The sequence below is a fragment of the Coturnix japonica genome, unplaced genomic scaffold (assembly GCF_054131305.1).
Source record: "Coturnix japonica strain WE unplaced genomic scaffold, WE-NBRP24 Scf100, whole genome shotgun sequence".
Taxonomy (NCBI): domain Eukaryota; kingdom Metazoa; phylum Chordata; class Aves; order Galliformes; family Phasianidae; genus Coturnix; species Coturnix japonica.
In genome coordinates this window covers 260,574-286,290 of record NW_028189003.1, presented here as the reverse complement: position 1 = coordinate 286,290, position 25,717 = coordinate 260,574, and the positions used below count along the sequence as shown (strand labels likewise).

Sequence of the window (25,717 nt, the reverse complement as noted above, 5' to 3'; positions counted from 1 at the left end):
TATAACTAACCCTATATCCGACCCTATAAGCAACCCTATAACAGACCCCAGAAACAACCCTATAACCAACCCCATAACTGACCCCATAACCGACCCCATAACTGACCCCATAACCGACCCCATAACCAACCCCATAACCAACCCCATAACCGACCCCATAACCAACCCCATAACCGCCCCTATAACTGACCCTATAACCAACCCTATAGCTGACCCTATAGCTGACCCTATAACCAACCCTATAACTGACCCCATAACCAACCCCATAACCAACCCTATAACCGACCCCATAACCAACCCTATAACTAACCCCATAACCAACCCCATAACTGACCCCATAACTGACCCTATAACCAACCCTATAACCAACCCTATAACCAACCCCATAACCGCCTCTATATCTGACCCTATAACCAACCCCATAACCGACCCTATTACTGACCCTATAACCGACCCCATAACCGACCCCATAACCAACCCCATAACCAACCCCATAACCGCCCCTATAGCTGACCCTATAACCAACCCCATAACCGACCCTATAGCTGACCCTATAACCAACCCCATAACCAAACCCATAAGTGACCCCATAACCAACCCTATAACCAACCCCATAACCAACCCCATAACCAACCCTATTACTGACCCCATAACCAACCCCATAACCAACCCTATAGCTGACCCCATAACCGCCCCTATAGCTGACCCTATAACCAACCCCATAACCGACCCCATAACCAACCCCATAACCAACCCCATAAGTGACCCCATAACCAACCCCATAACTGACCCCATAACCAACCCCATAACCGACCCCATAACCACCCCTATAGCTGATCCTATAACCAACCCTATAGCTGACCCCATAACCAACCCCATAACCAACCCTATAGCCAACCCTATAACCAACCCCATAACCAACCCTATAACCAACCCTATAACTGACCCTATAGCCGACCCTATAGCCGACCCCATAACCAACCCTATAGCTGACCCTATAACTGAACCTATAGCCGACCCTATAACCAACCCCATAGCCAACCCTATAACTGACCCCATAACTGACCCTATAACCAACCCCATAACCGCCCCTATAACCAACCCCATAACCAACCCCATAACCGCCCCTATAACTGACCCTATATCCGACCCTATAACTGACCCTATAACCGACCCCATAACCAACCCCATAACCGCCCCTATATCTGACCCTATAACCAACCCTATAACCAACCCCATAACCAACCCTATAACCAACCCCATAACCAACCCTATAACCAACCCCATAACCGACCCTATAACCAACCCTATTACTGACCCCATAACCAACCCCATAACCGCCCCTATAACTGACCCTATAACCGACCCTATAGCCGACCCTATAACCGACCCTATAGCTGACCCTATAACCAACCCTATAACCAACCCTATAACGGACCCTATAACCAACCCTATAACCGACCCCATAACCAACCCCATAACCAACCCTATTACTGACCCTATAACTGACCCTATAGCCGACCCCATAACCAACCCTATAGCTGACCCTATAACCAACCCCATAACCGACCCCATAACTGACCCTATATCTGACCCTATATCTGACCCTATATCCGACCCTATAGCTGACCCCATAACCAACCCCATAACCGCCCCTATAACTGACCCTATAACCGACCCTATAGCCGACCCCATAACCAACCCTATAGCTGACCCTATAACTGAACCTATAGCCGACCCTATAACCAACCCCATAGCCAACCCTATAACTGACCCCATAACTGACCCTATAACCAACCCCATAACCGCCCCTATAACCAACCCCATAACCAACCCCATAACCGCCCCTATAACTGACCCTATATCCGACCCTATAACTGACCCCATAACCAACCCCATAACTAACCCCATAACTAACCCTATAGCCAACCCCATAACCAACCCTATTACTGACCCTATAGCCGACCCCATAACCAACCCTATAGCTGACCCTATAACCAGCCCTATTACTGACCCCATAACCGACCCCATAACCAACCCTATAAACAACCCTATTACTGAACCTATAGCTGACCCTATAACCGACCCCATAACCAACCCCATAATCAACCCCATAACTGACCCTATAGCTGACCCCATAACCAACCCCATAGCCAACCCCATAAGTGACCCCATAACCAACCCCATAACCGCCCCTATAACTGACCCTATAACCAACCCCATAACCAACCCTATATCTGACCCTATATCTGATCCCATAACTGACCCTATAACCGACCCTATAACTGACCCTATAGCTGACCCTATAACCAACCCCATAACCAACCCCATAACCGACCCCATAACCGACCCCATAACCGACCCCATAACCGACCCTATAACCAACCCCATAACCAACCCCATAACCAACCCCATAAGTGACCCCATAACCAACCCCATAACCAACCCCATAACTGACCCTATAACCAACCCCATAACCGCCCCTATAGCTGACCCTATAACCGACCCCATAGCCAACCCTATAACCAACCCTATAACCGACCCCATAACCAACCCCATAACCAACCCTATATCCGACCCTATTACTGACCCTATAACCAACCCCAAACCAACCCCATACCCAACCCCATAACCAACCCTATAACCGCCCCTATAGCTGACCCTATAACCAACCCCATAACCGACCCTATATCTGACCCTATAACCAACCCTATAACCAACCCCATAATCAACCCCATAACCGACCCTATAACTGACCCTATAACCAACCCTATAGCTGACCCTATAACCAACCCCATAACCGCCCCTATATCTGAACCTATAACCAACCCTATAGCCGACCCTATATCCAACCCTATAACTGACCCCATAACCAACCCCATAACCGCCCCTATAGCTGACCCTATAACCAACCCTATAGCTGACCCTATAACTGAACCTATAGCTGACCCCATAACCAACGCTATAGCCAACCCTATAACTGACCCCATAACCAACCCCATAACCAACCCCATAACCAACCCCATAACCGCCCCTATAGCTGACCCTATAACCAACCCTATAGCTGACCCTATAACTGACCCCATAGCTGACCCCATAACTGACCCCATAACCAACCCCATAAGTGACCCCATAACCAACCCCATAACCAACCCCATAACCAACCCCATAACCAACCCCATAACCAACCCTATAACCAACCCTATAACCAACCCCATAACCAACCCCATAACCAACCCCATAACCAACCCCATAACCAACCCCATAACCGACCCTAAATCCGACCCTATAAGCAACCCTATAACCGACCCCATAACCAACCCCATAACCAACCCTATAATCAACCCCATAACCAACCCTATAACCAACCCCATAACCAACCCCATAACCAACCCCATAACCGCCCCTATAGCTGACCCTATAACCAACCCTATAACCAACCCCATAACCAACCCCATAACCGACCCTATAGCCGACCCCATAACCAACCCTATAGCTCACCCTATAACCAACCCCATAACCGTCCCCATAACCAACCCCATAACCAACCCCATTCCCAACCCTATAACCAACCCCATAACCGTCCCCATAACCAACCCTATAACCAACCCCATAACCAACCCCATAACCAACCCCATAGCCAACCCTATAACAGACCCCATAACCGTCCCCATAACCAACCCTATAACCAACCCCATAACTGACCCTATAACCGACCCCATAACCAACCCCATAACCAAACCCATAACCGACCCTATATCCGACCCCATAATCAACCCCATAACTGACCCTATAACCAACCCCATAACCAACCCTATAACTGACCCTATAGCCGACCCCATAACCAACCCTATAGCTGACCCTATAACCAACCCTATAGCTGACCCTATAGCTGACTCTATAACCAACCCTATAGCTGACCCTATAACCAACCCTATAGCTGACCCTATATCTGACCCTATAACCAACCCTATAGCTGACCCTATAACCAACCCCATAACCAACCCCATAACCAACCCTATATCTGACCCTATAACCAACCCCATAACCAACCCTATAACCAACCCCATAACTGCCCCTATAACTGACCCTATAACCGACCCCATAACCAACCCCATAACCAACCCCATAACCGACCCCATAACCAACCCCATAACCGACCCCATAACCAACCCCATAACCGACCCCATAACTAACCCCATAACTGACCCCATAACCAACCCCATAACCGACCCCATAACTGACCCTATAACCAACCCTATAGCTGACCCTATAACCAACCCCATAACCGACCCCATAACTGACCCTATATCTGACCCTATATCTGACCCTATATCCGACCCTATAGCTGACCCTATAGCTGACCCCATAACCAACCCCATTCCTGACCCTATAACCAACCCCATAACCAACCCTATAGCTGACCCTATAACTGAACCTATAGCCGACCGTATAACCGACCCTATAGCTGACCCTATAACCAACCCCATAACTAACCCCATAACGAACCCCATAACCAACCCCATAACCAACCCCATAACCGACCCCATAACTGACCCTATAACCAACCCCATAACCAACCCCATAACCAACCCCCTAACCGCCCCTATAACTGCCCCTATAGCTGACCCTATAACCAACCCTATAACCAACCCCATAACCAACCCTATAACCAACCCCATAACCGCCCCTATAGCTGACCCTATAACCAACCCTATAGCTGACCCCATAACCAACCCCATAACCGACCCTATAGCCAACCCCATAACCAACCCTATAACCGACCCCATAACCGACCCCATAACCAACCCTATAACCAACCCCATAACCGCCCCTATAACTAACCCCATAACCAACCCCATAACCAACCCCATAACCAACCCTATATTTGACCCTATAACTGACCCTATATCCGACCCCATAACCAACCCCATAACCGTCCCCATAACCAACCCCATAACCAACCCCATAACCAACCCCATAACCAACCCCATAACCAACCCTATAACCAACCCTATAAACAACCCTATTACTGAACCTATAGCTGACCCTATAACCGACCCCATAACCGCCCCTATAGCTGACCCTATAACCAACCCTATAACCGACCCTATAGCCAACCCCATAACCAACCCCATAACCAACCCTATAACCAACCCCATAACCGCCCCTATAGCTGACCCTATAACCAACCCTATAACCGACCCCATAACCGCCCCTATAGCTGACCCTAAATCCGACCCCATATCCGACCCTATAACCGATCCCATAACCAACCCTATAACCAACCCTATAAACAACCCTATTACTGAACCTATAGCTGACCCTATAGCCGACCCCATAACCGCCCCTATAGCTGACCCCATAACCAACCCCATAACCGACCCTATAACCGACCCTATAGCCGACCCTATAACCAACCCTATAACCAACCCTATTACTGACCCTATATCCGACCCTATATCCGACCCTATATCCCCCTACCATTAACATGTGCCTCCAGTGACCCCTGCATCCTCTTCTGAGCGATGTTGGGCCTGATGTACAGATCCTTCAATTTGGGGTTGCTGCGGTTCAGGTTGATCACCAACGAGTCCTGCTTCACTATGCCCTATAAAAAACCCCAAAAACACCGTTAGACACCCCAAAAATGACCATTCTGACCCCAAAAATGACCATTCTGAGCCCAAAATCATCATTTTTGACCCCAAAACTGCCCTTTTTGACACCAAAATCCTCCTTTTTGACCCTAAAATCGCCGTTTTTGAAACCAAAATCATCATTTTTGACCCCAAAAACCCACAAAATTTCACTTTTTGACCCCAAAAAAGCCCCCAAATCCCCCTTTTTGACCCAAAAACGCCCTTTTTGAGCCCAAAATGGCCACTTTTGACCCCAAAAAGCCCCAAAATTGCCCCTTTTGACCCCAAAATCATCATTTTGACCCCAAAAAAGCCCCCAAATTGCCCTTTTTGACCACCAAATCAACCATTTTGACACCAAAATCGCCCTTTTTGACCCTAAAATCGCCGTTTTTGACCCCAAAATCATCATTTTGGACCCCAAAACTGCCCTTTTTGACACCAAAATCCTCCTTTTTGACCCTAAAATCGCCGTTTTTGACCCTAAAATCATCATTTTTGACCCCAAAATTGCACTTTTTGAACCCAAAAAATCCCCCAAATCCCCCTTTTTGACCCAAAATTGCCATTTTTGACCCCCCAAATGGCCTTTTTTGACCCCAAAAGGCCCAAAATTGCACTTTTTGACCCCAAAAAAGTCCCCAAATCCCCCTTTTTGACCCCAAAAGAGCCCCAAAAATGCCCTTTTTGACCCCAAAATCCCCCTTTTAGACCCCAAAATCCTCCTTTTTAACCCCAAAACCCCCATTTTCACCCCAGAATCGCCCTTTTTGACACCAAAATTGTCCGTTTTGACCCCAAAAAGCCCCCAAAATCTTCCTTTTTGACCCCAAAATAGCCCTTTTTAACCCCAAAATTACCATTTTTGACCCCCAAAAAGCCCTAAAATGCCCATTTCTGACCCCAAAATGGCAATTTTTGACCCCCAAAAAGCCCCAAAATGGCCCTTTCTAACCCCAAAATGGACCTTTCTATCCCCAAAATTGCCCTTTTTGACCCCCAAATCCCCCTTTTTAACCCCAAAATCACCCTTTTTACCCCCAAAAAGCCCCAATATCACCATTTTTGACCCCAAAATCACCCTTTTGGTCCCCAATAAGCCCCCCAAATCCTCCTTCTTGACCCCAAGAATCACCATTTTCACCCCAAAATCATCATTTTCAAACCGAAAAAAACCCAAAATTGCCATTTTTGACCCCAAAATGGCCCTTTTTGACCCCCAAAAGCCCCCAAATCGCCCTTTGTTTAACCCCAAAAAGGCCCATTTTCCCCCCTAAATCACCCTTTTTGACCCCAAAAAAGCCCCAAAATCACCCTTTTAAACCCCCAAAATCACCATTTTTCCCCCCAAAAAGCCCCAAAATGGCCGTTTTTCACCCCAAATCTCACCTCCTTCTCCTTCTCCTCGGCCTCCCTGGTCTTGTACCGTTTCTACACCTCCCCAAATCCCCCTTTTTAACCCCAAAATCCCCATTTCTGACCCCAAAATGGCCCTTTTTTGCCCCAAAAAAGCCCCCAAATGGCCCTTTCTGACCCCAAAATGGCCCTTTTTTGCCCCAAAATCACCCTTTTTGACCCCCAAAAGCCCCAAAATGGCCCTTTTTAACCCCAAAATCACCCATTTTGAACCCCAAAAAAGCCCCAAAATCGCCCTTTTATGACCCCAAAACACCCTTTTTAACACCAAAACCGCCCTTTTGGACCCCAAAAAAGCCCCAAAATCACCATTTTTTACCCCAAAATGCCCCTTTCTGACCCCAAAATGGCACTTTTTGGCCCCAAAATGGCAATTTTTGACCCCAAAATCCCCCTTTTTGACCCCAAAAAAGCCCCAAAATGGCAACATTTGGCCCCCAAAATCCCCCATTTAGACCCCAAAATCCCCATTTCTGACCCCAAAATTGCCATTTTTGACCCCAAAAAGCCCCAAAATGCCCCTTTCTGACCCCAAAATGGCACTTTCCAACCCCAAAATGGCAATTTTTGACCCCAAAATTCCCCTTTTTGACCCCAAAAAAGCCCCAAAATGGCAATTTTTGACCTCCAAAATCCCCCTTTTAGACCCCAAAATGGACATTTCTGACCCCAAAAATCCCCCTTTTTGACCCCAAAAAGCCCCAAAATTGCCCTTTTTCACCCCAAAAAGCCCCCAAATCCCTTATTTTAACCCCAAAATCCCTTTTTTCACCCCAAAACAGCCCAAAACCTGCCCTTTGTGCCCCTGAAAATCCCCCTTTTTAACCCCAAAATCAACCTATTTTGACCCCAAAAAGTCCCTAAACCCCCATTTTAGACCCCAAAATCCCCATTTCTGACCCCCAAAAATCGCCATTTTTGACCCAAAATGGCCATTTTTCACCCCAAATCTCACCTCCTTCTCCTTCTCCTCGGCCTCCCTGGTCTTGTAGCGTTTCTGCACCTCCCCAAATCCCCCTTTTTAACCCCAAAATCCCCATTTCTGACCCCCAAAATAGTCCTTTTTCGCCCCAAAATGGCCCTTTCTGACCCCAAAATGGCCCTTTTTTGCCCCCAAAATCACCCTTTTTGACCCCAAAAAGCCCCAAAACGGCCCTTTTTAACCCCAAAATCACCCATTTTGAACCCCAAAAAAGCCCCAAAATCGCCCTTTTATGACCCCAAAACACCCTTTTTAACACCAAAACCGCCCTTTCCGACCCCAAAAAAGCCCCAAAATCACCATTTTTTACCCCAAAATGCCCCTTTCTGACCCCAAAATGGCACTTTCTGGCCCCAAAATGGCAATTTTTGACCCCAAAATCCCCCTTTTTGACCCCAAAAAAGCCCCAAAATGGCAATTTTTGACCCCCAAAATCCCCCATTTAGACCCCAAAATCCCCATTTCTGACCCCAAAAATCACCATTTTTGACCCCAAAAAGCCCCAAAATGCCCCTTTCTGACCCCAAAATGGCACTTTCCAACCCCAAAATGGCAATTTTTGACCCCAAAATCCCCCTTTTTGACCCCAAAAAAGCCCCAAAATGGCAATTTTTGACCCCAAAATCCCTCTTTTTGACCCCCAAAAAGCCCCAAAATGGCAATTTTTGACCCCAAAATCCCACTTTTTGACCCCAAAAAAGCCCCAAAATGGCAATTTTTGGGCCCCAAAATCCCCCATTTAGACCCCAAAATCCCCATTTCTGACCCCAAAAATCGCCATTTTTGACCCAAAATGGCCCTTTTTCGCCCCAAATCTCACCTCCTTCTCCTTCTCCTCGGCCTCCCTGGTCTTGTAGCGTTTCTACACCTCCCCAAATCCCCCTTTTTAACCCCAAAATCTCCCTTTTTCCCCCAAAAAGTGCCCCAAAATCCCCCTTTTTGACCCCAAAAAGCCCCAAAATTGCCCTTTTTCACCCCAAAATTGCCCTTTTAGACCCCAAAATGTCCCATTTTAACCCCAAAAAGCCCCAAAATGGCTCTTTTTGCCCCTGAAAATCCCCCTTTTTAACCCCAAAATCAACCTATTTTGACCCCAAAAAGTCCCCAAACCCCCATTTTAGACCCCAAAATCCCCATTTCTGACCCCAAAAGTCACCATTTTTGACCCAAAATCGCCGTTTTTCACCCCAAATCTCACCTCCTTCTCCTTCTCCTCGGCCTCCCTGGTCTTGTAGCGTTTCTGCACCTCCCCAAATCCCCCTTTTTAACCTCAAAATCCCCATTTCTGACCCCCAAAATGGCCCTTTTTGGCCCAAAATCACCCATTTTGAACCCCAAAAAAGCCCCAAAATTGCCCTTTTATGACCCCAAAACACCCTTTTTAACACCAAAACCGCCCTTTCCGACCCCAAGAAAGCCCCAAAATCACCATTTTTTACCCCAAAATGCCCCTTTCTGACCCCAAAATGCCACTTTCCAACCCCAAAATGGCAATTTTTGACCCTAAAATCCACCTTTTTGACCCCAAAAAAGCCCCAAAATGGCAATTTTTGGCCCCCCAAATCCCCCATTTAGACCCCAAAATGGCCATTTCTGACCCCAAAATTGCCATTTTTGACCCCAAAAAGCCCCAAAATTGCCCTTTTTCACCCCAAAAAGCCCCAAAATCCCTTATTTTAACCCCAAAATCCCTTTTTTCACCCCATAACAGCCCAAAACCTGCCCTTTTTGCCCCTGAAAATCCCCCTTTTTAACCCCAAAATCAACCTATTTTGACCCCAAAAAGTCCCCAAACCCCCATTTTAGACCCCAAAATCCCCATTTCTGACCCCAAAAATCGCCATTTTTGCCCCAAAATCGCCATTTTTCACCCCAAATCTCACCTCCTTCTCCTTCTCCTCGGCCTCCCTGGTCTTGTAGCGTTTCTGCACCTCCTTGATGATCCTAAACGCGTTCTGGAGGTTCAGCGCCGGCACCGTCTGCTCCCCGGGGGTCTTCATGTTGGACGCCCTATATGTTCTATAGGGGAACAGGACCCCATATAGACCCCATATAGACCCTATATGGACCCTAAACCCCATAAGGACCCCATAAGGACCCTAAACCCCATAAGAACCCCATATAGACCCTATATGGACCCTATATGGACCCTAAACACCATATAGAACCTATATGGACCCTAAACCCCATATAGACCCTATATGGACCCCGTATAGACCCTAAACCCCATAAGGACCCCAAAATGACCCCAAACCTCCTTTTTTTACCCCAAATCCAACTCACATCTCCTTAACGAAGGTGGCTTCGGGGTTAGGGACGATATTGACTTCGTTACGTCCCAAAAGGACCCCAAAATCCCACTTTCTGACCCCAAAATGCCCCATTCTGACCCCAAAATCCCACTTTCTGACCCCAAAATGATCCCAAACCCCCCTTTTTTTACCCCAAATCCAACTCACATCTCCTTAACGAAGGTGGCTTCGGGGTTAGGGACGATATTGCCTTCGTTACGTCCCAAAAGGACCCCAAAATCCCCCTTTCTGACCCCAAGAAGACCCAAAAAGACCCAAAATCCCCCTTTTTGAGCCCAAAATGACCCAAAATCCCCCTTTTTTTCCCCAAATCCAACTCACATCTCCTTAACGAAGGTGGCTTCAGGGTTAGGGACGATGTTGCCTTTGTTACGTCCCAAAAAGACCCCAAAATTACCCCAAATGCCCCTTTCTGATCCCAAAATGACTCCAAACCCTTTAAGGACCCCAAAATGACCCAAAATCCCCCTTTTTTACCCCAAATCCAACTCACATTTCCTTAACGAAGGTGGCTTCGGGGTTGGGGAAGATGTTGCCTTCGTTGCGTCCCAATGCGCTGCCGGGGCAATAGAAGTTGATGCGGAGGTAGGTGTAATCTCCTTCCACCGACATGCTGATGTTCTGCACCAAAAATGGAAGGTTTTCACCCAAAAATACGACTTCGGGGTGAAAAAATGGTGAAATTCGGCCCCAAATTGGGGTATTTTGGACCCAAATCCAGCCCCAAAACAGCCCAAAATTCAATAGGAAACTCAACGGTGTTGAAGGTTCTTGAAGAAGCAATTGGGTGGGAAATGAACCAAAAATGAGCATTTTTAACCCAAAAAAGGGACCCTAAAAGGATCAAAATGGAGATTAGACCCCAAATCTGACTGATTTCACCCCAAAAATAGCCCAAAATCCAATGGGAAACTCAACGGTGTTGAAGGGTTTTGAAGAAGCAATTGGGTAAGAAATGAACCAAAAATGGGCATTTTTAACCCAAAAAAGGGACCCTAAAAGGATCAAAATGGAGTCTAGACCCCAAATCTGGTCAATTTAACCCCAAATCTGTCTGATTTCACCCCAAAAACCGCCCTAAAATTAAATGGGAAACTCAACGGTGTTGAAGGGTCTTGAAGAAGCAATTGGGTGGGAAATGAACCAAAAATGGCCATTTTTAACCCAAAAAAGGGGTCACAGAGAAGCTCTGACCCCAAATCCATCCAATTTGGCCCCAAATCTGGTCAATTTGACCCCAAATCTGTTCAATTTGGCCCGAAAACTTCCTTAAAATTCAATGGGAAACTCAACGGTGTTGAAGGTTCTCCAGTGGTGGATCAAGAACCAAAAATGGGCATTTTTGACCCAAAAAAGGGGATGAAAATGGGTCAAAGAGGAGATTTGACCCCAAATTGGGGTAATCTGGCCCAAAATTGGGGTAATTTGACCCCAAATCCGGTCAATTTGGCCCCAAAACAGCCCAAAATTCAATGGGAAACTCAACCGTGTTGAAGGGTCTTGAATAAGCAATTGGGTGGGAAATTAACCAAAAATGGGCATTATTAACCCCAAAAAGGGGTCCTAAAGGGGTCAAAATGGAGTTTCGACCCCAAATAGGGGTAATTTGGCCCCAAATTGGGGTAATTTGACCCCAAATCTGGTCAATTTGGCCCCAAAACAGCCCAAAATTCAATGGGAAACTCAACGGTGTTGAAGGGTCTTGAAGAAGCAATTGGGTGAGAAATGAACCAAAAATGGCCATTTTTAACCCAAAAAAGGGGTCACAGGAGAGCTCTGACCCCAAATCCATTCAATTTGGCCCCAAATCTGGCCAATCTGACCCCAAATCTGGTCAATTTTGCCCCAAAACTGCCTTAAAATTCAATGGGAAACTCAACGGTGTTGAAGGTTCTCCAGTGGTGGATCAAGAACCAAAAATGGGCATTTTTAACCCAAAAAAGGGGATGAAAATGGGTAAAAGAGGAGATTTGACCCCAAATAGGGGCAATTTGGCCCCAAATTGGGGTAATTTGACCCAAATCCGGTCAATTTGGCCCCAAAACAGCCCAAAATTCAATGGGAAACTCAACCGTGTTGAAGGGTCTTGAAGAAGCAATTGGGTGGGAAATGAACCAAAAATGAGCATTTTTAACCCAAAAAAGGGGCCCTAGAGGGGTCAAAATGGAGTTTCGACCCCCAAATAGGGGTAATGTGGCCCCAAATTGGGGTAATTTGACCCCAAATCTGGTCAATTTGGCCCCAAAACAACCCAAAATTCAATGGGAAACTCAACGGTGTTGAAGGGTCTTGAAGAAGCAATTGGGTGGGAAATGAACCAAAAATGGCCATTTTTAACCCAAAAAAGGGGTCACAGGGGAGCTCTGACCCCAAATCCATCCAATTTGGCCCCAAATCTGGCCAATCTGACCCCAAATCTGGTCAATTTTGCCCCAAAACTGCCTTAAAATTCAATGGGAAACTCAACGGTGTTGAAGGTTCTCCAGTGGTGAATCAAGAACCAAAAATGGGCATTTTTGACCCAAAAAAGGGGATGAAAATGGGTCAAAGAGGAGATTTGACCCCAAATTGGGGTAATTTGGCCCAAAATTGGGGTAATTTGCCCCCAAATCTGGTCAATTTGGCCCCAAAACAGCCCAAAATTCAAAAGGAAAATCAATCGTGTTGAAGGTCCTGGAAGAAGCAATTGGGTGGGAAATGAACCAGAAATGGGCATTTTTAACCCAAAAAAGAGGCCCTAAAAGGATCAAAATGGAGTTTCAAACCCAAATAGGGGTAATGTGGCCCCAAATTGGGGTAATTTGACCCCAAATCCGGTCAATTTGGCCCCAAAACAGCCCAAAATTCAATGGGAAACTCAACGGTGTTGAAGGGTCTTGAAGAAGCAATCGGGTGGGAAATGAACCAAAAATGGGCATTTTTAACCCAAAAAGGGGTCCTAAAGGGGTCAAATAGGAGATCTGACCCCAAATCTGGCCTATTTGACCCCAAATATGGGGTATTTGACCCCAAAATCGGTCAATTTGGCCCAAAATTCAATGGGAAACTTAACAGTGTTGGTTCTCAAGTGTTGGATCAGTAACGCAAATGGGTGAGAAATGACCCCAAAATGGCCATTTTTAACCCAAAAATGGGGATGAAAATGGATCAAAGAGGAGCTTTGACCCCAAATCCCACCCGAAATGACCCCAAATCCGCCCTTTTTCACCCCAAAAGACCCCAAAACCCCATAGTTTAGACCCAAAGATCTCATTATCTCAATGACCCCAAAGAATGCGGAACACTCAAATTCTCCCCTTCCCCATAAAACTCAATGACTTCTGACCCCAAATCCCCCCATTCCAACCCCAAATCCGCCCATTTTCACCCCAAATTTCACCCCGAAAGACCCCAAATCCAACCTTTTTCACCCCAAAAGACCCCAAAGAACCCCACAAGACCCCAAAACCCCACAGTTTAAGCCCAAACATCCCTGAATGTTGGACAGTGACCCCTAAGAATCGCCAATTAAACTCAATGACTTCAGACCCCAAATCCCCCCATTCCGACCCCAAATCCCACCCCGAAAGACCCCAAATCTGCCCTTTTTCACCCAAAAAGACCCAAATTAACCCCATTCAACCCCAAATCCCCATAGATTCAACCCAAAGATCCTCCAACCTTGGACAGCGACCCCAAAGAACCACCAATTAAAGTCAATGATTTCCGACCCCAAATCCGCCCATTTTCACCCCAAATCCCACCCCGAAAGACCCCAAATCCGCCCTTTTTCACCCCAAGAAACCCCAAAGGACCCCCAAAAACCCCAAAACCCCATAGATTACACCCAAAGATCCTCCAACACTGGATGAAGACTCAACGACCCCAAAGAACGGCCAATTAATGACTTCTGACCCCAAATCTGCCCTTTTTCACCCCAAATCCCACCCTGAAAGACCCCAAATCCACCCTTTTTCACCCCAAAAGACCCCAAAACCCCACAGTTTAGACCCAAAGATCCTCCAGCGACCCCAAAGAACCGCCAATTAATCTCAATTAATTTGAGGATTTCCGACTCCAAATCCCCCCATTCCGACCCCAAATTCCCCCTTTTTCACCCCAAATCCCACCCCGAAAGACCCCAAATCCGCCCTTTTTCACCCCAAAAGACCCCAAAGGACCCCCAAAAACCCCAAAACCCCATAGATTACACCCAAAGATCCTCCAACACTGGATGAAGACTCAACGACCCCAAAGAACGGCCAATTAATCTCAATGACTTCCAACCCCAAATCCCCCCTTTTTCACCCCAAATCCCACCCCAAAAGACCCCAAATCCGACCTTTTTCACCCCAAAAGACCCCAAAACCCCACAATTTAGACCCAAAGATCCTCCAACCTTGGACAGCGACCCCAACTCCCCCCATTCCGATCCCATATTCCCCCATTCCAACCCCAAATTCCCCCATTCCAACTCCAAATCCCACCCCAAAAGACCCCAAATTCCCCCTTTTTCACCCCAAAAGACCCCAAATCCGCCGTTTTTCACCCCAAAAACCCCACCTTGATGGTGGCGATGTGGAAGGGGGTTGCGATCCCAAAGACGGGCATGATAACGGTCTCGTATTTCTTATCAATGTAGATCTTCATCTCGCGGATGTGCGGCTCCTTGGGCATCAGCGACGGGTTCTTGTAGGAAATGTTGGATTTCCTGGCCCTGATTTTGGGGTGAAATCAGGCGGAATCGGTTAAAAATGATATTGAAGGATCCGGTGGGGAAATGGGGTATTATGGACCCCCAAATTGCCACTTTCTGACCCCAAAATGACCCTTTCTGACCCCAAACCCTATAAAGACCCCAAAATGACCCCAAAATGCCCCTTTCTGACCCCAAAATGACCCAAAATCCCCCTTTTTTACCCCAAATCCAACTCACATCTTAGGGGTTAGGGAAGATTTTGCCTTCGTTACGTCCCAAAAGGACCCCAAAATCCCACTTTCTGACCCCAAAATGACCCTTTCTGACACCAAAATGACCCCAAACCCTATAAGGACCCCAAAATGACCCAAAATCCCACTTTCTGACCCCAAAAAGACCCTTTCTGACCCCAAAATGACCCCAAACCCTATAAGAACCCCAAAATGACCCAAACCCCCACTTTTTTACCCCAAATCCAACTCACATCTCCTCAACGAAGGTGGCTTAGGGGTTAGGGAAGATGTTGCCTTTGTTATGTCCCAAAAGGACCCCAAAATCCCACTTTCTGACCCCAAAATGCCCCTTTCTGACCCCAAACCCTATAAAGACCCCAAAATGACCCCAAAATGCCCCTTTCTGACCCCAAAATGACCCTAAAATGCCCCTTTCTGACCCCAAAATGACCCCAAACCCTATAAGGATCCCAAAATGACCCAAAACCCCCCTTTTTTACCCCAAATCCAACTCACATCTTAGGATTTAGGGAAGATGTTGCCTTCGTTACGTCCCAAAAGGACCCCAAAATCCCACTTTCTGACCCCAAAATGCCCCTTAATGACCCGAAACCATATAAGGACCACAAAATGACCCCAAAATGCCCCTTTCTGATCCCAAAATGACCCCAAAATGCCACTTTCTGACCCCAAAATGACCCCAAACCCTATAAGGACCCCAAAATGACCCAAAATCCCCCTTTCTGACCCCAAAATGACCCCAAAATGCCCCTTTCTGACCCCAAAATGACCCCAAACCCTATAAGGACCCCAAAATGACCCAAAACCCCCCTTTTTTACCCCAAATCCAACTCACATCTTAGGGGTTAGGGAAGATTTTGCCTTCGTTACGTCCCAAAAGAACTCCAAAATCCCACTTTCTGACCCCAAAATGACCCTTTCTGACAACAAACCCTATAAGGACCCCATAATGACCCCAAAATGCCCCTTTCTGACCCCAAAATGACCCCAAAATGCCCCTTTCTGACCACAAAATGACCCCAAACCCTATAAGAACCCCAAAATGACCCAAAACCCCCCTTTTTTACCCCAAATCCAACTCACATCTTAGGATTTAGGGAAGATGTTGCCTTCGTTACGTCCCAAAAGGACCCCAAAATCCCACTTTCTGACCCCAAAATGCCCCTTAATGACCCGAAACCATATAAGGACCACAAAATGACCCCAAAATGCCCCTTTCTGATCCCAAAATGACCCCAAAATGCCACTTTCTGACCCCAAAATGACCCCAAACCCTATAAGGACCCCAAAATGACCCAAAATCCCCCTTTTTTACCCCAAATCCAACTCACATCTTAGGTGTTAGGGAAGATGCTGCCTTTGTTACGTCCTAAAAGGACCCCAAAATCCCACTTTCTGACCCCAAAATGACCCTTTCTGACCCCAAACCCTATAAGGACCCCATAATGACCCCAAAATGCCCCTTTCTGACCCCAAAATGACCCCAAAATGCCCTTTCTGACACCAAAATGACCCCAAACCCTATAAGGAACCCAAAATGACCCAAAACCCCCCTTTTTTACCCCAAATCCAACTCACATCTTAGGGGTTAGGGAAGATGTTGCCTTCGTTACGTCCCAAAAGGACCCCAAAATCCCACTTTCCGACCCCAAAATGACCCTTTCTGACCCCAAAATCCCACTTTTTGAGCCCAAAATGACCCCAAATCCCCCTTTTTTACCCCAAATCCAACTCATATCCCCTCAACAAAGGTGGCTTCAGGGTTAGGGAAGATATTGCCTTCGTTATGTCCCAAAAGGACCCCAAAATCCCACTTTCTGACCCCAAAATGCCCCTTTCTGACACCAAAATGACCCCAAACCCTATAAGGACCCCAAAATGACCCAAAACCCCCCTTTCTGACCCCAAAATGACCCAAAACCTCCCTTTTTTACCCCAAATCCAACTCACATCTCCTCAACGAAGGTGGCTTAGGGGTTAGGGAAGATGTTACCTTCGTTACATCCCAAAAAGACCCCAAAATCCCACTTTCTGACCCCAAAATGACCCTTTCTGACCCCAAAATGACCCTTTTTGAGCCCAAAATGACCCAAAACCCCCCTTTTTTACCCCAAATCCAACTCACATTTCCTCAACGAAGGTGGCTTAGGGGTTAGGGAAGATGTTGCCTTTGTTACGTCCCAAAAGGACCCCAAAATCCCACTTTCTGACCCCAAAATGCCCCTTTCTGACCCCAAACCCTATAAGGACCCCAAAATGACCCCAAAATGCCACTTTCTAACCCCAAAATGACCCCAAAATGCCCCTTTCTGACCCCAAAATGACCCCAAACCCTATAAGGACCCCAAAATGACCCAAAACCCCCCTTTTTTACCCCAAATACAACTCACATCTTAGGATTTAGGGAAGATGTTGCCTTCGTTACGTCCCAAAAGGACCCCAAAATCCCACTTTCCGACCCCAAAATGCCCCTTTCTGACACCAAAATGACCCCAAACCCTATAAGGAACTCAAAATGACCCCAAATCCCCCTTTTTTACCCCAAATCCAACTCACATCTTAGGGGTTAGGGAAGATGTTGCCTTTGTTATGTCCCAAAAGGACCCCAAAATCCCACTTTCTGACCCCAAAATGACCCTTTCTGACCCCAAACCCTATAAGAACCCCAAAATGACCCCAAAATGCCCCTTTCTGACCCCAAAATGACCCCAAGATGCCCCTTTCTGACACCAAAATGACCCCAAACCCTATAAGGAACCCAAAATGACCCAAAATCCCCCTTTTTTACCCCAAATCCAACTCACATCTCCTCAACAAAGGTGCCTTCAGGATTATGGAAGATGTTGCCTTCGTTACGTCCCAAAAGGACCCCAAAATTACCCCAAAATCCCACTTTCTAGCCCCAAAATGACCCAAAATCCCACTTTCTGACCCCAAAATGCCCCTTTCTGGCCCCAAAATGCCCCTTTCTGACCCCAAAATGACCCAAACATTTCCCATGGAAAAACATTGATTTAACCCCAAAATGATCCCAAATTCACCTCCAAAATGACCCAAAATTCACCCCCAAATCCCCCTTTCTGAACCCAAAAGGACCCCAAACCCCAAAATGACCCCAAAAAGCCCCAAAAAGCCCCAAAATAACCCCAAATTCCCCCTGAAAAAACCCAATTTCCCCCAAAATGACCCCAAATCCCCCCAGAAGGACCCAAATGACCCCAAATTCCCCCCCAAATGACGCCAAAATGACCCCAAATCAACCCCCAAATCCCCCATTCTGACCCCAAATCAACCCCAAAATCCCCCTTTCTGACCCCAAAAGGACCCAAAAACCCCCTTTCTGACCCTAAAATCCCCCTTTCTGATCCCAAAATGACCCCAAATCCCCCTAAAATGACCCAAAATCCCCCCAAAATGACCCAAATCCCCCCCTCAAAATAACCCCAAATCCACCCTAAAAAGCCCCCAAAATGACCCCAAATTCCCCCCCAAAACCCCCCTTTTTGACCCCAAACCCTGAAAGACCCCAAATTCCACCACAAAAAGCCCCAAATCGTCCCAAAAAGCCCCAAATCCCCCTAAAATGACCCAAAATGCCCCCCAAAACCACCCAAAAATGACCCCAAAATACCCCAAAAGGATCCCCCTATCTGACCCCAAAATCTCCCTTTCTGACCCCAAAAAGACCCCAAAATCCAACCCTAGATCCCAAATCCACCCAAAAATCCCCCTTTCTGACCCAAAAGGACCCCAAAACCCCCTTTCTGACCCTAAAATCCCCCTTTCTGATCCCAAAATGACCCTAAATCCCTCCAAAATGACCCAAAATCCCCCCAAAATGACCCAAATCCCCCTGTCAAAATAACCCCAAATCCACCCCAAAAAGCCCCCAAAATGACCCCAAATTCCACCCCAAAATCCCCCAAACACCCCCAAAAGACCCCAAAAAGCCCCAAAATCCACCCCAAAAATCACCAAATCCGCCCAAAAAGCCCCAAATCCACCCTAAAATGAACCCAAAACCACCCAAAATCACCCCAAAAGACCCCAAAACCACCCCAAAACGCCCTAAATCCCCCCTTGAAAAACCCAATTTCCCCCCAAAATGACCCCAAATTCCCCCCTAAAATCCCCCAACACCCCCAAAAGACCCCAAAAAGCCCCAAAATCCACCCCAAAAATCACCAAATCCGCCCAAAAAGCCCCAAATCCACCCTAAAATGAACCCAAAACCACCAAAAATCACCCCAAAAGACCCCAAAACCACCCCAAAAATCCCTAAATCCCCCCTTGAAAAACCCCAATTTCCCCCCAAAATGACCCCAAATTCCTCCACAAAACCCCCTTTCTGACCCCAAAAGACCCCAAAAAGCCCCAAAATCCACTCCAAAAAGCCCCAAATCTGCCCAAAAAGCCCCAAATCCACCCTAAAATGAACCCAAAACCACCCAAAATCACCCCAAAAGACCCCAAATCCACCCCAAAAAGCCCTAAATCCCCCCTTGAAAAACACCAATTTCCCCCCAAAATGACCCCAAATTCCCCCCCAAAATCCCCCAAACACCCCCAAAAGACCCCAAAAAGCCCCCAAATCCACTCCAAAAAGCCCCAAATCGGCCCAAAAAGCCCCAAATCCACCCTAAAATCAACCCAAAACCACCCAAAAATGACCCCAAATACCGTCAAACCACTCCAAAACCATCCCAAAAATGCCCCAAAAGATCTCAAAATGACCCCAAATTCCCCCCAAAAGACCCCAAAAAGCCACAAATCTGCCCCAAAATCCCCAAATCTGCCCAAAAAGCCCCAAATCCCCCCAAAATGACCCAAATCCCCCCAAAATGACCCAAAATCCCCCCAAAATGACCCAAATCCCCCCCTCAAAATAACCCCAAATCCACCCCAAATAGCCCCTAAAATGACCCCAAATTCCCCCCCAAAACCTCCATTCTGACCTCGAAAGACCCCAAGAAGCCCCAAAACCCACTCCAAAAAGCCCCAAATCTGCCCAAAAAGCCCCAAATCCCCTAAAATGACCCAAAATGCCCCCCAAAACCACCCAAAAATGACCCCAAAATACCCCAAAAGGATCCCCCTATCTGACCCCAAAATCTCCCTTTCTGACCCCAAAAAGACCCCAAAATCCAACCCTAGATCCCAAATCCACCCAAAAATCCCCCTTTCTGACCCAAAAGGACCCCAAATCCCCCTTTCTAACCCTAAAATCCCCCTTTCTGATCCCAAAATGACCCCAAATCCCCCTAAAATGACCCAAAATCCCCCCATCAAAACCCCAAATCCACCCCAAAAAGCCTCCAAAATGACCCCAAATTCCCCCCCAAAATCCCCCAAACACCCCCAAAAGACCCCAAAAAGCCCCAAAATCCACCCCAAAAATCACCAAATCCGCCCAAAAAGCCCCAAATCCACCCTAAAATGAACCCAAAACCACCCAAAATCACCCCAAAAAGCCCTAAATCCCCCCTTGAAAAACCCCAATTTCCCCCCAAAATAACCCCAAATTCCCCCCCAAAATCCCCCAAACACCCCCAAAAGACCCCAAAAAGCCCCAAAATCCACCCCAAAAATCACCAAATCCGCCCAAAAAGACCCAAATCCACCCTAAAATGAACCCAAAACCACCCAAAATCACCCCAAAAGACCCCAAATCCGCCCCAAAAAGCCCTAAATCCCCCCTTGAAAAACCCCAATTTCCCCCCAAAATGACCCCAAATTCCCCCCCAAAATCCCCCAAACACCCCCAAAAGACCCCAAAAAGCCCCAAAATCCACTCCAAAAAGCCCCAAATCCGCCCAAAAAGCCCCAAATCCCCCTAAAATGACCCCAAATGCCCCCCAAACCACCCAAAAGACCCCAAAACCACCCCAAAAAGCCCTAAATCCCCCCTTGAAAAACCCCAATTTCCCCCCAAAATGACCCCAAATTCCCCCCCAAAATCCCCCAAACACCCCCAAAAGACCCCAAAAAGTCCCAAAATCCACCCCAAAAATCACCAAATCTGCCCAAAAAGCCCCAAATCCACCCTAAAATGAACCCAAAACCACCCAAAATCACCCCAAAAGACCCCAAAACCACCCCAAAAAGCCCTAAATCCCCCCTTGAAAAACCCCAATTTCCCCCCAAAATGACCCCAAATTCCCCCCAAAAATCCCCCTTTCTGACCCCAAAAGACCCCAAAAAGCCCCAAAATCTACTCCAAAAAGCCCCAAATCGGCCCAAAAAGCCCCAAATCCACCCTAAAATGAACCCAAAACCACCCAAAAATGACCCCAAATCCCATCAAACCACTCCAAAACCATCCCAAAAATGCCCCAAAAGATCTCAAAATGACCCCAAATTCCCCCCAAAAGACCCCAAAAAGCCACAAATCTGCCCCAAAATCCCCAAATCTGCCCAAAAAGCCCCAAATTCCCCCAAAATGACCCAAATCCCCCCAAAATGACCCAAAATCCCCCCCAAATGACCCAAATCCCCCCCTCAAAATAACCCCAAATCCACCCCAAATAGCCCCTAAAATGACCCCAAATTCCCCCCCAAAACCCCCTTTCTGACCTCGAAAGACCCCAAAAAGCCCCAAAATCCACTCCAAAAAGCCCCAAATCCGCCCAAAAAGCCCCAAAAAGCCCCATTTTTGGTTACTTCTGTATCTGCTGCTCGCCCTTCTGCTCCGTCAGCCGCCGTCGCGCCTCCTCGTTCAGCTGCGTCGCCAGCTCCTTCTGGTGAGCGCGGCGCTTCTCCTCCGCCGTCAGCTCATTCTAAGGCCAAATTACACCCAAAATGAACCAAAATACCATTAAAATGACCCAAAATGCCTTTAAAGTGACCCAAAATATCATTAAATGAGCGAAAGTCCCATAAAAATGGCCCAAATCCCATTAAAATGACAGGTGATTCCGTTAATGAGCGTGGTGCTTCTCCTCCGCCGTCAGCTCGTTCTAAGGGCAATTTACACCCAAAATGAACCAAAATTGCATAAATATGACCCAAAATACCATTAAAATAACCCAAAATACCATTAAATGAGCCAAAATCCCATAAAAATGGCCCAAATCCCATAAAAATGACAGGTGATTCCATTAATGTGTGCGGCGCTTCTCCTCCGCCATCAGCTCGTTCTGAGGGCAAATTTACACCCAAAATGAACCAAAATGCCATTAAAATGACCCAAAATACCATTAAAATGACCCAAAATAATGTTAAATGAACGAAAATCCCATAAAAATGGCCCAAATCCCATAAAAATGACAGGTGATTCTATTAATGAGCGCGGCGCTTCTCCTCCGCCGTCAGCTCGTTCTAAAGGCAAATTTACACCCAAAATGAACCAAAATCGCATAAATATGACCCAAAATGCCTTCAGAATAGCCTGAAATACCATTAAGTGAACAAAAATTCCATAAAAATGGCCCAAATCCCATAAAAATGACGGGTGATTTCATTAATGAGCACGGCGCTTCTCCTCCGCCGTCAGCTCGTTCTAAGGGCAAATTTACACCCAAAATGAACCAAAATTGCATAAATATGACCCAAAATCACATACAAATGGCCCAAAATACCATTAAATGAGGGAAAGTCCCATAAAAATGGCCCAAATCCCATTAAAATGACAGGTGATTCCATTAATATGTGCAGCACTTCTCCGCCGTCAGCTCGTTCTAAGGGCAATTTACACCCAAAATGAACCAAAATCGCATAGAAATGGCCCAAAATCACATAGAAATGGCCTGAAATACCACCCCAAAATCCCCCAAATTCCCCTTAAATTGACCCAAAATCCCCCACAAAATCACCCCTAAAATGCTCCAAATTCCCCCCAAAAACACCCCAAAACCACCCCAATTTCCCCCCAAATTACCCCAAAACTACCCCAAAACTGACCCCAAAACACCCTAAAATGCCCCAAAACCTCTCAAAAATGACTAGGATGACTCCAAATCGACCCAAAATCCCCAAAATTCACCCCAAAATGACCCACATTCCCCTCAATCTGACCCAAAATACTCCCTCAAAATGACGCCAAAAACGCCCCCAAACCCCTCAAAAACGACCCCAAAATACCCCCAAAAACACCCCAAAATACCCCCAAACTACCCCAAAATTGACCCTAAAACGACCCAAAATACTCAAAATGCCCCTAAATCCCCCCAAAAGCTCCAAAATCATCAGATTTCACCCCAAAATTGAGGCCTACCCGCGTCCGTTCTGTCAGCAGAGCCGCCCTGGAGCTGCGGCCCAACAGATCTTCGGCCTCGTCCTTTTCTTCCTCCTCCTCCTCTTCGTCTTCATTCTGGGGCAAAAAACAGCGATTTTGGGCAAATCCGACCCCAAAATTGACTTTTTTGGGGGTTTCTGAACTGAAATCCCAATTTTTGGCCCCGATTTTGGTGGGTTTTATATGGGAATTGGCCTAATTCGGAGGGGGAAAGTGGGGAGGCTTTTACCCAAAAAAAGCCATTTTTGACCCAAAAATGGGGAAATTTTGACTCCAAAAAAGGGAATTCTGAGATAATTTGGACCAAAAAGTGTCATTTTTGACCCAAAAAAGGGAAATTTGGACCTCAAAAAGGGAATTTTGAGATAAATTTAGGCCAAAAAGTGCCATTTTTGACCCAAAAAGGGGGAAATTTTGACCCCAAAAAGGGAATTTTGACATAAATTTAGGCCAAAAAGTGCCATTTTTGACCCAAAAAGAGACTTTCTGGACCCAACTTTGGCCCTAAAATGCCATTTTTGACCTAATTTTGACTCCAAAAAGAGCCATTTTCAACCCAATTTTGACCCAAAAAGTGCCATTTTCGACCCAATTTCAATCCAAGAAGAGCCATTTTCACCCAAAAAGAGCCATTTTTGACTCAATTTTGACCCAAAAAGAGCCATTTTCAACCCAATTTTGGCCCTAAAAAGTGACATTTTGAACGAAAAAGAGAAATTTTCAGCCCACTTTTGACCCAAAAATAGCCATTTTCAACCCAATTTTGGCCCTAAAAGGTGACATTTTGAACGAAAACGAGCAATTTTCAACCCAATTTTGACCCAAAATAGCCATTTTTGACCCCAAAACAGCCATTTTCAACTCATTTTTGATCCCAAAAGAGCCATTTTTGACCCCAAAAGAGTCATTTTCAACCCAATTTTGACCCAAAAATAGCCATTTTCAACCCAATTTTGGCCCTAAAAAGTGACATTTTGAACGAAAAAGAGAAATTTTCAGCCCAATTTTCACCCAAAATTAGCCATTTTCAACCCTATTTTGGCCCCAAAAAGTGCCATTTTGGACCCAAAAAAGCAATTTTCAACCCAATTTTGACCCAAAAAGAGCCATTTTCAACCCAATTTTGGCCCTAAAAAGTGACATTTTGAATGAAAAAGAGAAATTTTCAGCCCAATTTTGACCCAAAAAGAGCCATTTTCAACCCTATTTTGGCCCTAAAAAGTGCCATTTTTGACCCAATTTTTATCCAAAAAGAACCATTCTGACCCAAAAAGACCCATTTTCAACCCAATTTTGACCCAAAAAGAGCCATTTTCAACTCAATTTTGACCCATTAAGCCATTTTTGATCCAAAAAGCACCATTTTCGACCCAATTTTGATCCAAAAAGAGCCATTTTTGACCCAATTTTGACCCAAAAAGTGCCATTTTTGACCCATTTTTGGCCCGAAAAAGTGCTATTTTGGACCCAATTTTTATCCAAAAAGGGCCATTTTGACCCAAAAAGTGCAGTTTTCAACCCAATTTCAATCCAAGAAGAGCCATTTTGACCCAAAAAGAGCAATTTTTGACCCAAATTTGACCCAAAATTAGCCATTTTCAACCCTATTTTGGCCCCAAAAAGTGCCATTTTGGACCCAAAAAAGCAATTTTCAACCCAATTTTGACCCCAAAATAGCCATTTTCAACCCAATTTTGGCCCTAAAAAGTGACATTTTGAACGAAAACGAGCAATTTTCAACCCAATTTTGACCCAAAAACAGCCATTTTCAACCCATTTTTGATCCAAAAAGAGCCATTTTTGACCCCAAAAGAGTCATTTTCAACCCAATTTTGACCCAAAAAGAGCCATTTTCAACCAAATTTTGGCCCTAAAAAGTGCCATTTTGTACCAAAAAGAGCAATTTTCAACCCAATTTTGACCCAAAAAGAGCCATTTTTGACCCAATTTTGATCCAAAAAGAGCCATTTTTGACCCAATTTTGACCCAAAAAGTGCCATTTTTGACCCAATTTTGACCCAAAAAGAGCCATTTTAGCCCCAAAAAGTCTTCATATCCCCCAACTTACACCCAAACCTTTTCATTCCCACCCTAAAATTGCCCAAAAATGCCATTTTTTGCCCCAAAATCACCTTCAGGAAGATGCCGACGTTCTTCACCTTCTTCTTCACCGCCGTCAACAGCACCGCGGGGCCGTCCT

The 25,717-nt window shown here is 46.2% G+C and overlaps 1 protein-coding gene across 16 annotated transcripts in view; it reads right to left on the bottom strand.

Moving 5' to 3' along the window:
- SUPT16H (SPT16 homolog, facilitates chromatin remodeling subunit) overlaps positions 1–25,717 on the bottom strand; it is a 113,240-nt gene that overhangs the window by 46,565 nt on the left and 40,958 nt on the right. For all 16 annotated transcript variants that reach the window (XM_085534807.1, XM_085534803.1, XM_085534809.1 and 13 more), the window contains 7 exons: positions 25,650–25,715; positions 23,497–23,592; positions 21,945–22,060; positions 14,895–15,048; positions 10,846–10,973; positions 9,924–10,059; positions 5,485–5,611 (listed from right to left, as the gene is read on the bottom strand). In XM_085534807.1, the coding sequence (XP_085390933.1) occupies positions 5,485–5,611; positions 9,924–10,059; positions 10,846–10,973; positions 14,895–15,048; positions 21,945–22,060; positions 23,497–23,592; positions 25,650–25,715 (823 nt within the window). The remainder of the gene's footprint in view (positions 1–5,484; positions 5,612–9,923; positions 10,060–10,845; positions 10,974–14,894; positions 15,049–21,944; positions 22,061–23,496; positions 23,593–25,649; positions 25,716–25,717) is intronic.